General features: G+C 36.7%; 1 protein-coding gene across 4 annotated transcripts in view; it reads right to left on the minus strand.

Moving 5' to 3' along the window:
* The window catches only part of LOC128025454 (protein sidekick-2-like), a 239,762-nt gene that overhangs the window by 23,845 nt on the left and 201,210 nt on the right, over window positions 1-14,707 (minus strand). For all 4 annotated transcript variants that reach the window (XM_052611852.1, XM_052611850.1, XM_052611851.1 and 1 more), the window contains exons 11-26: window positions 13,478-13,645; window positions 13,223-13,325; window positions 10,194-10,370; window positions 9,617-9,753; window positions 8,390-8,537; window positions 7,431-7,571; window positions 6,579-6,760; window positions 5,503-5,618; window positions 4,672-4,867; window positions 4,394-4,492; window positions 3,616-3,807; window positions 2,417-2,538; window positions 2,235-2,344; window positions 1,399-1,549; window positions 1,067-1,304; window positions 77-192 (exon numbers count right to left, since the gene is read on the minus strand). In XM_052611852.1, coding sequence (XP_052467812.1) covers window positions 77-192; window positions 1,067-1,304; window positions 1,399-1,549; window positions 2,235-2,344; window positions 2,417-2,538; window positions 3,616-3,807; window positions 4,394-4,492; window positions 4,672-4,867; window positions 5,503-5,618; window positions 6,579-6,760; window positions 7,431-7,571; window positions 8,390-8,537; window positions 9,617-9,753; window positions 10,194-10,370; window positions 13,223-13,325; window positions 13,478-13,645 — 2,396 coding nt within the window. The remainder of the gene's footprint in view (window positions 1-76; window positions 193-1,066; window positions 1,305-1,398; window positions 1,550-2,234; window positions 2,345-2,416; window positions 2,539-3,615; window positions 3,808-4,393; window positions 4,493-4,671; window positions 4,868-5,502; window positions 5,619-6,578; window positions 6,761-7,430; window positions 7,572-8,389; window positions 8,538-9,616; window positions 9,754-10,193; window positions 10,371-13,222; window positions 13,326-13,477; window positions 13,646-14,707) is intronic.

Here is a 14,707-nt window from a genome sequence, read left to right on the forward strand (position 1 = left end):
TTTGCAGCTTAGCTTTAATGAATGGTGAGGTTTTTTTTATTTTTTTTATTTTTTTTACTTGAATGTGCTCACAGACCTTATAGCCCAAGATGAGTCCATTCCGGTCGTGCTCGGGAACTTCAAACCAGCGGACCAGAATGCTGCTGGAGGTAGTGGCAAATGCAGAAACATTTGTGGGGCCACAAGAGGGGACTGCATTAAAACACAGGAAGACAGAAGGGTTCATACAAATCAATGTGTTGGTTAAAGGCATTTATGGCTAAATTAGCCTTTCTGAATACTTTCCAAGTCCTTAATGGGGTAGAAATATGTGTCTTGCTTATATTTGTGTGTGTGTGTGTGTGTGTGTGTGTGTGTCAGAGGTGGGGGGATGGAGGGATTAGGTGTGTGCTGATAGCCAGACTCATATCACAAAGGATTTGAGGCCTGAAAGACACCAGATTTGAACCATTATTGGGGGAGTAACACAGAGAATCACTCTCCGGCACAAATCCCTGGACACAGAGTGCATGATTGCAGGAATATGATTGGCCAAAGAAACAACAGGGGAGTCATGTACAGCCCCATGTGTTCCCAATTTCCTTAACTCCCATTTATAATCCCAAACCGTTTCTTTGAATTCTGGTAACCATGGAGAAGAAAAAAAAACACATGAGATCCAGAGGAAGTTGGGTTTGCTTGTACAGTATGTGCAGATATGTGTCCATTTAAGCCAGTTTAAACAGGAAATCCTGTGCTCACATACTATATATGATAAATGATTTATGACATGCATTATTCTTAACATGTGATCAATGCAAATTCTTTCCATTCCATATTAAATGGAAAAGTCCCAGCTCCAAAATCTGATATCTGTAGCTATAAAATAGCCAGTATATCAGTTTTAATTTAGTATTATTAACAATATTAACTATTAGTATTAGTATTATTAACACTTTTTACTTAATTCACTGTGACTTGTGCAAGTTTTTTATTGCACTTCATTACTTTATTACTTACATTATGATACCAAACAACAAATCTAACAAATAAATACATAAATACAAAATGACTGGCTTGTCCTTACCGGACTCTCTGGTTCTTCCCCGTACAGGTTGACTCCAGGGTCCTGCTCCAATGCCGTTGATGGCCTGAACTCTGACCTCATACTCCGTCCACTCCTCCAGGTCTTCGATGGTGAACTCTCTCTCCAGGCGGTCTGAGATGATGTGCAGCAGGGCTTTGGACTGAGCTCCAGTCCTGCTGTATTGCACACGGTAACCCACCGAATCGGAGTTCCCGTTATACTCCCATTCAGGAAGAGGCTGATCAACAGGCGAAAAAGGGAGCGATTGAGTTTGTGCCACAGTCTCAACGCCACACACTGTATGTGTCTATTGCTTCGATTTCAGAACATACCACCCATCTGAGCCAGAGGCTGGTTTCGCTGGCTGTCCGCAGGGTGACATTTGCAGGGGCCATATCAGGAGGAGCCTGCAGGGTCTGGATCTTTCTGGAAGGCTGGCTGGGAGGACTGGTGCCCACTATGTTCACCTGACGCATACGGAACCTGCAAATTCCATTATACACTCATCTCTATGGCCTGCTTCACATTACATAAACAGTGTTGAGCTTATTAACTAAAACTAAATTAATTAGAAATAGTTTTAAGTGATGGAAATAAAGCTGAAAAAAAAAAAAAAAAAAATATATATATATATATATATATATATATATATATATATATATATATATTATTTTTTTTTTCAGCTTTATATATATATATATATATATTATTTAATCATTAGTGATATAAATATGTACTAAAATCACTAAAACACTGAAATAGAAATGAATTAAATCTATATAGAAATACTAAAACACGTCATTAAAAATTTATAAAATAATATATACGTTCGTGTGTACTCTAATTCTGTTTTAATTTGAATTTTTTTCATCTAATATTTAATTTTATTTCAACATTATTTAAATTAATGAAGAAAAATGGCTTTTGTCCAGAAATATAATACAAAAAAAAGACTAATTTACTAAATATACTGCATATATAAATAATAGCTAAAATAGCATAAGTCGTGAAGCGAGACCAGTCACTGCTCAAATGTGTCTCCTCTGAGCACTTATGATTTAATTTCAAGAAGACCTGTCAGACAGGAACTAACTCTTCTTTCACACCCTCTTGAGGCCTTATTTAATAATATAATAATGTAATTTAAAAAAATAAACGCATTTGTCACCTATAAAAGGTGTAGGGGTTGAGACCGGAGACCTCCAGAGAGCGAGCATCAGGCTCGTTGGCAAGCTGATGGACCATCACCCAATCCTCATTCTCTCCAGTGACACCCACCTGAGAGAGATCCATGCAAAGATCAGTTCGAGACTGTTAAAAGCTCCCGCCCATGAATAAAGAGTGACTCACCTGGGCCTCCACTTGCCAACGAGAAATTGAGGTCTTGCCATCGTATCCAGGCTTGAACTGTAAGGTTACTGATCGAGGGCCAATGTTTGAGATGGCCAAGTTTGTGGGAGGCCCGGGAAGCTCTGCATTGGGAGAGAGAAAAGTGTGTTTTAGGTCACAAAACATCTATATTATTATTCTTTTTAAATGTTGTTCTGAATATAATTTTGCAATAAATCCTGAAGAGATGGTTTCAGGACTCAAACACTAAAAAAACTGTTGAATTGAGAAAAAGTTCAGCTGTGTTATGGCGCCCCCTTTTGTTAAGACGAGGCAGTGTATACAGAGACATAAATCAAATATAAATGACGTTCTCTCCTGTGAAAGTTTCTTATTTCTTCAGGAATTTCAATTCTGGCCAGTGGCTGCACAATGTTGTGGCATATTGGAAAACCGATTTTAGATTTTTACTGTGAGTTCTGGCATATTGATTGTTCCAAGATGTCCTGAGCTGTCGAATGTGGCTCTTACCTATACATATCTATACTTGTTACATCGCAAACATAGCTAGCAGCTCTAAATATACTTTAAAAAGCAACAGTTTTCCCACAGTTTAATGTCTGCGTGAAAGAAAGCAGTGAACGAGGATGTGGTACAAATCGTTCCACGATCCCAGCTGTTACCCAGTTTATTATCAGAAGATGAAATATGCCTCCAATAAAACGCTGTGGGAATGTCATGAAAGCAGCAGGGTCTGCATAACTTTGGGTGATAAGGGTAACATGGTGCGACACTTTGACCGTTCAGGATTCACACATGCAGCTTGTACATGGTTGGAGTCTGAAAGCCACAGACGGTCTAATGAAGCAATAAAGAAGAACTGATCTCTGTCGTGGGAGTCGTAATCGTGAACTCCACGCAGCCAGGGTCTTCTCCTGTCAGTTATTCTGGGGCTCTGGGCCGCATGTGTTGGTGCTCCATCGGTGCAATAATGAGAGCTCAGATGTTTAACTTTATAACCCTCTGTAGTCCTTTTAATGGAGCTCTAAAACCAGTGGTGGTCTAGAGCTGGCTCAAGGGATCTCATGTAAAGAAAATGTATGTTTTCTCTTCTCCCATCCAGACTTTTCAGACCATGTTTAGCCTTTTCCCTGTCTGGCTGCAATCTATGGAACAATTTGCCATAACTGTTTTGACTGGTTTATGACTTATTACTTTACCTGGTGGTACACCTGAAGAGATGGTTGAAGACGACAGCTGACCCTGACCCTTGGAGGTCATTCCGGCCACCTCAATGGTGTAAGTGGTGAGAGCGGTCAGTCCAGTGACTCTGTATTCCAGAGTAACATTCGGCAGGTAGTGTGTAACCCGCGTGTTAGTACGGTTATACTCCTCCCATGATATACGATACCCTAGGAAACAAATATTATATTATATTATATTATATTATATTATATTATATTATATTATATTATATTATATTATATTATATTATATTATATTATATTATATTATATTATATTATATTATATTATATATAAATATAAAAAATATAGTATATTAAATCAACAGAAAGTGAATTAAACTACGGGTCTAGTCTAGAAATTGAAGATTAATAATTATTTTAACATTTAATTTAATTTAAATAAGAAAAAAATAAATAAACCAATAGTTAAATATATATATATATATATATATATATATATATATACATATATATATATATATATATATATATACATATATATATATATATATATATATATATATATATATATATATATATATATATATATATATATATATTAATTGAATACATATCCAATATAAGTAAAAAATAAATAAATGAATAAAACTATACATTATTATATGTATTATATGTAAGGCTAGTACATTATGTTTAGGTCCTCTAATTATAAATATATAAACTTTTACAAAAATTAAGGACAAAAATTCATAATAACAAAAAATAATAACAAAAAATTGTTAATAACTGACCAGTCAGAACGCCGTTCTTCTCATTGGGATCTCTCCAGCTGACTTTGAGAGAAGTGTCTAAAATCTCAGTGAAGCTCAGGTGACCCACAGCACCAGGGGCTGAAAGTACAAGACAGAGATCAGACAGAGGTACAGTATACCTGGAGATGTGAGTGTGATTTCCATTAAAACCAGGGTCAGAGGTTATTCTGCTTCCACCGGTTCTTGAAATTGAAAGCACTGAACGTCAACAATATCCATGTAAAGTGTGAATGTGTGTGTGTAGGAACAGCACTCACTGTCTTCATGTGTGCGCAGTCGTCGTGGAGGACTGCGAGGACCGTCTCCTGGTGTGGTGAAGCAGAGCACAGAGGTGAAATACTCGGAAAACTTCTTCAAGCCGGTGATGTGGCCCACGTGCACGCTGTCCTGGAAGTTCGGCCGAACGGTCATTATTGTCATCTCGTCTTCCTTTCCTGGCTCCCATGCTAACAGCTAAAAAGAGCAATGGATAAATAAACAATCCAGTTTCTTTCTTTCTTTCTTTCTTTCTTTCTTGTCTGGTTCGCAATAGTGAGGTAAAATAATAATTATATATATAGACTGAAGAGCCCTGTGCACTGACATACATTTTGTGGGTGTGTTTACACCATTACCTAATTTGCATAATGATGTTCAAACAACACCATCAGAGCTCGATTCATTGTAAAGTAAATTCCTTACTGAGAAGATTTCCTCCCTTTCCCAATACTATCGTTGGATTATTTGGCAATTCAGAGTTTATAGACACTTGAAAGTCTCCTCTGAGGGCACTAAAGAGGGAATGAGAGTTCTAAGATTGTTTTTGAACGAGTCCACAGAGAGAAAAACAGCAGGCTGACAAATATTCCCTCCAGTCCCAGCTGTTGTTGTCTGGGACCGAGCATAAACCTGGCTAATAAGCTATTAAAACTAATGTGTCCGGCTGACTGTCTCAGTTTTGTAATTGTTCTAAACTATTTTTTGTTCAGAGGCTGGCTATAAAGAACCAGAATGACAGGAGGATCAATTCCGGACCGCTCAGCAAAAACAATGTAATGAAAGCAGGGAGGCTGGAAAGGGACTTCAGGGGGACTTCCTTCAGCGTTCACCTTGTAGCCCTGGTTGATGCCGTTGATGAACTGTGGGTTCGGGGCTGTCCAGGTGAAGCGGATTGTGGTGGAGTTAACGGGCTCTGCTTTCACATTGCCTGGAGCGATGGTGGGAACTGGTTGACAGGTAAAATGGAAAAAGGAAGACAGAGACAGAAACGAATGAGACAGAGACTTTTTGGTAACATATTTTGGCTGCTAGACCCCAGAAAACTGATGGAAAAGATTCTGTTCTCTGTTCTAACTTCACAGTATCATCCTCACAACTAAGCAGTGGCATATTAAAGAAATACTTAAATATGCCTAATTGTTCCAAACCCCTGTCATTTTTCCTTTGGAAAACAAAAGGAAATTTTCTTTCTTTCTTTCTTTCTTTCTTTCTTTCTTTCTTTCTTTCTTTCTTTCTTTCTTTCTTTCTTTCTTTCTTTCTTTCTTTCTTTCTTTCTTTAAGAGTCCAAACTGCTCTTTTCCATACAACAACAGTTCACAGCGACCTTAAATCTAAGTCTGATTTTTAGTTAATAACTATTTACATTTTGGTCTGCTGCATAAAGCTTTTGTATAACTTCACAATACCTTGAATTAAGGGCACAAGTTGTATGGAGTAGCTCCTTTCAATTAAACCAACATTTAATTTGAAAGGAGCTATGTAAGACTGCGAAAAATACTCAATCAAACTGACTAACTAAACTGTTCAAAGGATTGGGTAAGTATGTTTTTTGTGTGTGTGTGTTTTTAAGAAGTCTTACATGTGCAGCTCACAGTTTAAACAGCAATATTATGAAATTATTGTAATATTATGAAGTATAACTTAAAATAACTTTTTTATTTCATTATATTTAAAAGTATGATTTGTTCTTGTGATGGCAAAGTTGAATTTTAAGCAGCCATTATTGCAGTCTTCAGAGTCACGTGATCATTCAGAAATCATTCTGACATACTGATTTGGTGCTCAGGAACCATTTCATAATTTCCATGATTTTATTCCATGATTCTCTGATGAACAGGAATTTCAAAAGAACAGAATTATTATTAAGTTACTAATCCAAAACATCTGAATGGGATTTAACCCTCACCTCCCTGGAGTGTCCACTCTGTAACCTTATGGGAGTAAACGCCCAGTCCAGCTCCGTTATATGCCGCCACCTCAATTTCGTAGTTCGTCCAGATGATAAGATCCTCCAGCAGCAGGTTGGTGACCTCAGGGTTCGAGATATTTTTATACTGGATATCCACAGGCAGACCGGTCAGACGATACCTGAGATTAGCAGATGGTCATATTGTTACTGTCCAGGACAGATGCAGAGATTTTCTGATCTTAACATACATAGAGCTATGACAGAGCGCAGAGTTGATCCAATAGAACCCTCTATGAAGGGCTCTGATGAGCATCTCTAAAAATACACCCTGTCATCTACTCTTCAGAATCAGATCTGTCTGTTGGTTTTTGCACAGCAGCTCCATCTATAAGCAAAAGAGGGCGACAAAGAACCACTGTAGAAATGTCACGGCATTCTGTGTGTTTTCCCTGAGCCGAGCTGATGACCATATGGGCCGACTAAGGTCAGGCACCATTACTTATGTTTGCAATACCAAAAACGGCCTTCAGCTTTCCTCAATAATGAACAGGAAAAAAATTATATATAAAATAAATGAACAACAAGTCTGACTGTCATCACTGACTGCAAGGAAAATGCCCTGAAGTGCCAAAATCCTAGAGTAGCCTTGAAATAATACAATACAATCAGATTCACCCATGAACCTGCTGTGGGGAAAGAACATTTCGACCAGCTGGAAAAGAGGCATATTGGAATGACCTTGAAAAAAAGAAAGGAAAACCTTAATAAAGAAGACAGAGAGTAAAGACAGAGAGTGAAACAAGCGTTTAGGATACTACGAGACCTCAGACATGAGTAGACATGTCTCACCGGATGAAGTATCCCCTCAGGATGCCATTTTGGTGGCTTTCTGGTGGCGGCTGCCATTGAATCATGATGGACTGGTTAGTGCGGCCACTGGCAATGACGTTCTGAGGCGGAGCACTGGGCGGCTCCTCTGGAAGAGACACCCTGGTGGAGAAAGATAAACACCAGCAGTGCTTAACCAACATGGAGTTTTTGATGACCGATATAAAGCCAACATATAATACTTTTTAGTTTAAAGATGGTAAATGACATTCTGCGAAGAAATGTATCTATCTTGTGCAGCAAAAACACAATTTTAAATCAGCTTCATGGACATTAATAGAAAGGAAAACTTTGTTTTTAGACTAAAATAACACTCAAAACTATTTTTTCTTTTTGTTTTCAGATCCAAATACCAATTTTAAATGCCAAACAATAAAACTGCTGACTAGCCATCGGCTTTTATATTTGGAAGGCAGGACTTCTTTCAGTCTAGCCAGTTTCTTCTATTCATTATACTGCAACAGGTCTGTCTCTGCTACAGACATTCAAAGATCTAAAATAGTCATAAATATGATCTCTCTCTCTCTTTCTCTCTCATATAGGGTGATAAAAGAGTTGGGATTGTGTTGGATAGAAGAGTTTTTTCTCAAACCTCAGGAGAACTAGAGGGATTTGTTTCCATTCTGATGGGGGGCATTTGCTGAATGTCTAATTTAAGTGTCGAAAAGCTTTCTTTACACACCGAGGGCTTTGATTACACTGATCCTTGGAAGATACACTGACACACATAAACACATCCAATAAAAAATACAGCCGTATACACACACAGCGTTCAGACAGATAAATCCTCCTATAGACACTGTCCCACGAGAGTGCAGACAATTTTCACATGCTGTGACAGAGTGCTAGAGTTATCTTTATGGTCAGACGGGGCACAGCTGTAATACTCGGCAGGCTTTAGGACTCTGTGATCAGCTCACCGGTCAGTTTCCTTGCTGAACTGACCCTTGCCAACGTCGTTGACGGCACAGAGACGGAACTGGTATGAGCGCGCCGGGATCAGCCCGTTGACTGTTACAGCAGTCGACTCCGGCTCGATGCTGGCCAACAGGACTGTCCAGGGAGCGTCTGTAGAGCAGAATGTGAAGAACATTTAATGAGCTAGGTGAAGAACTAAACCAACATAAAACAAATCTTTTGCATTGGACAATCTTCTTAAGGTCCATGAAGAACCATCTTGAGCCAGAAGAACCTTTCAAGTGCAATGTTTCCATGTGCTTCAAAAAACCCAGAAGGTAACCCAAAGAAACATCAATATGGTGATCTACAGAAAAATCTATACAGTAGTATCAATTACTTTTTCATGTTTGTTTGTTTGCTTGTTTTTTAAAATATAAATTTATTTGTGATATTGTTATTTGCTAAACCCTATAATAAATAATATTATTAAATAGTTCAATAAATATTATGGTAATTGTTTGTTATTCGTATTATTATAAACAAACATATTTATTCATTTCACATTCTTCTTCTTCTTGTTCTTCTTCTTCTTATTATTATTATTATTATTAATGGTGATGTTATTATAATAAATTAATTGTAGTTCATTTAATTTTGTTGACATTTAATAAAAATAATACTATTATCATTGTAATAATAATAATAATTACATAATTACTTTCCTTATTTGGTTTTAATAACAATAATAATCACATGTATTATTCTTATTATTTTGTTGATGTTGTTGTTATGATTATAATAAACAAATTTTATCCATATTATTATTATTATTATTAATAATAATAATAATAATAATAATAATAATAATAATAATAATAATAATAATAATAATAATAATAATAATAATAATAATGATAATAATGATAATAATAATGATAATAATAATAATAATAAATTATTATTTTTCGTAGTAGTCATATTTATACTATTATTGTTATTATTCTTAACATTTATTATTTAACATTTAATTTATTGTGTATATATATATATATATATATATATATATATATATATATATATATATATATATATATATATATATACACATACATACACACACATTATTTTGTCAGCAATAATAATAATAATAATAATACCTTGCTCTATTTAAAATTATTACACCTTTTAGAACACCATTCTTAACCATTCACCAAGATTAATGATCCACATATGAGGTCTGTACTCACTGTTTTCAGACACTTCCAGAATGTAACGGATGAGAGGGCTGTTCCCGTCAAAAGGTTTGGCCCACGTCAGGTTTATGGCTCTCTTCTCTGTGGTGCTTAACACTGCGCTTGGGTTTTCAGGGGTATGAGGCAACTGCCTGTGGGTACCATGTTATTTAAAAAGAGAAAGTGTCAGATAGTCTTGACTTTTCAGGGCCATTTAATGTGCCATATATATATATCTCCATAAATGAGTTGGTATAAAATGACTATGACTACTGTATCAATCGATATGAGACATGAGCATAAAAAAAAGAAACTAAGTGACTAAATGAATCACAATCTGTTTGATAGATAAAAGAGAAAGATGAAGATAAAAAAAAAATGAGGGTAGACAATAACTGCTGTGCTATTAAATAAAGGCAACAAGACAGAAAAAAGAGGTATAATGAGTGCAGGGATATTGTCAATAAACAGGGATATCGAAAAATGGAAGGAGACATGCTTCAGTGAACAGGAAGAGAACAAAAATAAATGATCAGAAGAGATGAAGGGAACAGAGCAGAGAGGATGATGGCAGTGCGTTTTCATCTCTGACCTCACGCGTAAGTGCGCACTACGGGAATCATTGCCGCCCACTGATGTCACTCTGCAGGTGTATGTGCCGATGTCACCTGACCAGGTCTGAGAGATGTGCAGCGTCCCGTTGACATCCAGCCGCAGTCGAGGCAGAGACTGAGGAATGATCCCCTGACCATCCTTCTCCCAAACGAACCTGAATGCACACACAAACACCAACACTGACCACAAATACTGTACAAGTCTTCAAATATAGAGAAATATAGTTCATTCTGAGACCATCATTGTGTTTTGCTGTTTTCAAAACTATGTATTCTTTTATTCAATTACAGATAACATTAAATCCAATACAATGCACTTTCTAATGTCACATATTTACACATTAAGTGGAAAAATTGTACAGCGGAACTTGAATAGATCAATCTGACTTTGATGTTCAAGCATCCACCTAGTAACACCCTAGAAACCACCCAGACTGCTCTAGCATCCATCTAGTAAAACCGCTGAAACCACCCAGAACAGTCAAAAACATTCAGAACAAGAAAACCTAACCAGCATAACATCATACTAAAGCCTTCCAAAAACCTTTGTAAACATTTCAGAAAGATAAAGTCATTACTTTTTAATGAAAGATTATGAAAACAACCAGTTTAGGACTGATTAATTATTACATTTATTATGTAAACAGGTTCAATTCAGATTTGATGTTGCCATGTTAAAATAAACCTAAAAACTAAAATACCTGTATTAAATGACAAATCAAACAGTTTAGAATAAAGAGAGAAAGAATTACATTTGATAGTACAACTCTATTAAGAATGACTCATTGTATCATTTTATTAAATTCCTTTGTGCCGCTGGTCTGGCAGCCTCCATAGTTACCGTATGACACGTGTGTGTATGAAGAAGTGTGTTTAACTGAGCAGTCCCACATATTAGATTCATCACAAAGACACTGTACAGAATTCAGGGAACATCCAAGGTCATCAGAAGCTTCTAACAGATGTGTCCAAGATCTGTGTAATCAATAAGATTCTCTCACACATGCTGGAAACAGATACGCATTCACAAACACTCGTGATTAATTGCATCGTGGCCTGGCTTGTTGGAAATCCTTTTACTGCTGCTATCAATTACTGCTTGCATCCAACACAATTATCCTTCTTTCTCATTCCTCATTCTTTACAAAATAAGCAAAATAAGCCTCCACCGGTGTTCGGAAGAAGGTTAAGGAGGAAGAGATGGAAGAGGAAGACTGACTGAATCACTGAATAAAGCACTCAAAGTATTCACTAAATGGAGTTCAGGTTCTCAGTAGGAGCAAGTCTTTGGAAGTTTGCAGGTTTTTAATGAGAGTTTGAATCTTGCCATCAAATCACTCCTCGATGTCAGTGTCCTGTACAGGAGGACGGTCGAGGCTGTAGACTTCCAATTGAGCGCACTCGGATTGCAGATAGATTCAAAGGATTTTGGGGAACTATACGGGCGTGAAACATGGCAGGCTTTGATATTGCATGGGCATGCATCACTACCACTAGTGCTCATACTTAGGGTCAAGCATTTGAACAACCCTTGCATTCCGTTTCAAGTCGAGAGTGAGATATTCCTAAGACATTCATAGCTGCACCATTGCCAACACTGTTCAAAGACATAGGCAAACAAAAAATGGCAATGTTAACGCCAGCTTTGCAGTTATTAAATTTTCAACAACATAGCTGTAACTTGACATTTGAACTTTGTGGGGGCGGGGGGTTGTGAGACTGAACAGATCTCGATTCTGGGTCAGTTAGGTCAGTCACACTTTTTAAATTTTTTTGTTTTGCTATAGTAAATCTACAAATTCACACTCTGTGTACCATATTCAAGTCTTTACTTATTTTACTATGATTACATAGAGCAATAAGTGCATGAGGTTGTCATGGCAATCAGATACACTGCACTGCTGTGCTTCTATTTTGCAAAAATAAACTTAGCAATAAACAATAAAGTCCTAGCAAACACCCATAACACACTAGAACTAGAGAGGAACCAGTCGACTGATGAATCTCTAGTTCTAGAGCAGTGATCCTCAAATCTGGCTCGCGAGATCCAGTTTCCTGCAGAGTTTAGCTCCGACTCTAATTAAACACACCTGCCTGTGATTTTCTAATGATCCTGAAGACACTGATTAGCAAACTCATTCGTGTTTGATTAGGGTTAGAGCTAAACTTCGCAGGAAATTGGATCTCGCGAGCCAGATTTGAGGATCACTGTTCTAGAGCATTTTGGCTTTTTACTTTTATTTTGAACTGACTGGCTTCAGGCATTTTCTTTTCCTCTTATCTCCATTTAATTGTTGTTAAAGTAGTGTAAAGTGCAGCGTTGCTTTGTTTACAGAAGCAACCAAGGAAATGCTATATTGCTGCTGTTCCATAAGCACCACCTACTGTCAGAGAGTGAATTTTGCATTTTAATTCAGTTTTTAGCAGTTTTTCAGTTTTTCTTATGTAGCATAGTTTCACAAATATAAAGTCAGAGCATTCTGTTTTTGCTTTGAATCTTCAAAAAAAAAAAAAAAAACATTGTTCATGCTCCATGGTGTGTAGCATATTTGTTTGGACTGTGATTCAAATGTGATGGAATCGGCCATGAAAAATCATAGTCGGTGCATCACTATCTAGAATCCACCTAGTGATGTCTTAGCATTCACCCAGAAGGTTTTAGCATCCATTAACCAAGCAATCACCAAAAACACCCTAGCAACCCACAATTTTCAGAACTCTGATGAATCACTGCATTTCAAACATTAGGTGTGAGATATGGTAAAATCTCAAGTTGGAAGTTTGATATAAAGTGGCATTTTAAACTTTAAGTGTATTTAGGGACTAAATAATATTATAGACATCTCGGAACTGGAAAGAAATGCACTGAAACCCTTTAGTAACTGCAAAGTAATGCCTAAACATCTACCTAAATAATATTGGTTACAGTAGCATAAAAGTAATTTTAAAAAATGCAAAATGTTATGTTTACAACAATTATTTGCAGTCAAGTGAATGTGGGCTGCACCTGACTGAGACGCTGGGGTCATGCGTCACACCGCAGGTCATGGTGGCTTTTGTTCCTTTGATGACACTCTGATCCTGAGGAGGGTTAGTGATGCGTGTACGTGCTGTTCGATAAAACAAAGGAAATGCATATCAGTATATGCACAGAAATATGCACACAAACATGTAAACACACTTAAACATGGACATTATAAAGAACAAAGATATTATCCTGTGATCTATACACTTCAAAACACACACACACACACACACTCACCCCAGACCACGAGGTCGGCCGAGGCCTCGTCTATGCCACGGGAGTTGCTGGCCATACAGGTGTAGGTGCCGGCGTCTGATATGTGGGAGGGGCTTATGAGTAAACTTCCTGACTCCAGGAGAGTGAACCGCGGGAGCTGAACCGAACCGCTTGCTAGTACTCGTTCTCCTGTGAAGAACACATACCCAGATATATAATATAATATAATGTAATATAATATAATATAATGTAAGGTACATAAAAATCAAGTTGCATGACACACATACTGTAAAGCATATATTAAAAACATGGAATTTTAATTAATTATAATAAAAAAATTATATGATTTATTAAATAAATTATAATATTATAATATGAAATTGTTATATTAGTTATCTTTTGTGTAGATTCGTGTGAGAAACCAGTGAGCTGTAACTGATTGATTGAATAGATTTGACTCGAATGAATGATTTGTTGACATACTCTCTTATGAACACGCCAAAAAGAGCTAGGGCGATTCTTCATTGGAAAACAATGAATTTTATTTGGGTCTACTGCTCACTCAAAGCTGTTGTATGCTATCAGAGCACTTGGAATAAAGTTTAAGGACTCATACAGACAACTTTTCATGCTGCTTCTGCATTCTTTTTGAAGCTTGACAGCCTCCGTTCCAATTCATTATCTATGCGTGGACAAGAGTAACCAAAACAATTCCTTTAAACTTCTCTTGTGTTCCACAGATAAATTCATATGGGTTCGAAACAACAGACGGGTGAGTAAACAATGACAGAATTTTCAGTTTTGGGTGAACTAATCCTTTAAAGCCACAAGCACGCTTGTTTACTATCCTTCTGCTCTGGCATGAAATAAAAAGCACCGTGCTGGGGATAGACATTCTCCTCTAATTTGTCGGTCTTCTATACAATTATTTCCTTACAAAATCATAATTTTCAGATGGTTCTGGTCAAAGATGTGTTTGTAGCTTCTACAATGACTTTGAAGCTTCTTCTGACTTTTAACAGAGAAAAGTAAAGGGAAAATAAACAAAATATTTTAGCATTTTATAGGGGGGAGTTTTAGACTCTGTAATGCTTAACAACATCACTTTAATGCAACTTCAAGTGGATTTATACTAAAGCAGCTGGTGTCCAATTTGGTGATCAAGAAACATTTCTTATTATCAAAGCTGAAAAAAGTTTTTGCTGATTAATATTTTGTGGAAAGCATAATACACTGCCATTCAAATGCTTA

This window comes from Carassius gibelio, chromosome A12 (genome assembly GCF_023724105.1).
Source record: "Carassius gibelio isolate Cgi1373 ecotype wild population from Czech Republic chromosome A12, carGib1.2-hapl.c, whole genome shotgun sequence".
NCBI lineage: Eukaryota > Metazoa > Chordata > Actinopteri > Cypriniformes > Cyprinidae > Carassius > Carassius gibelio.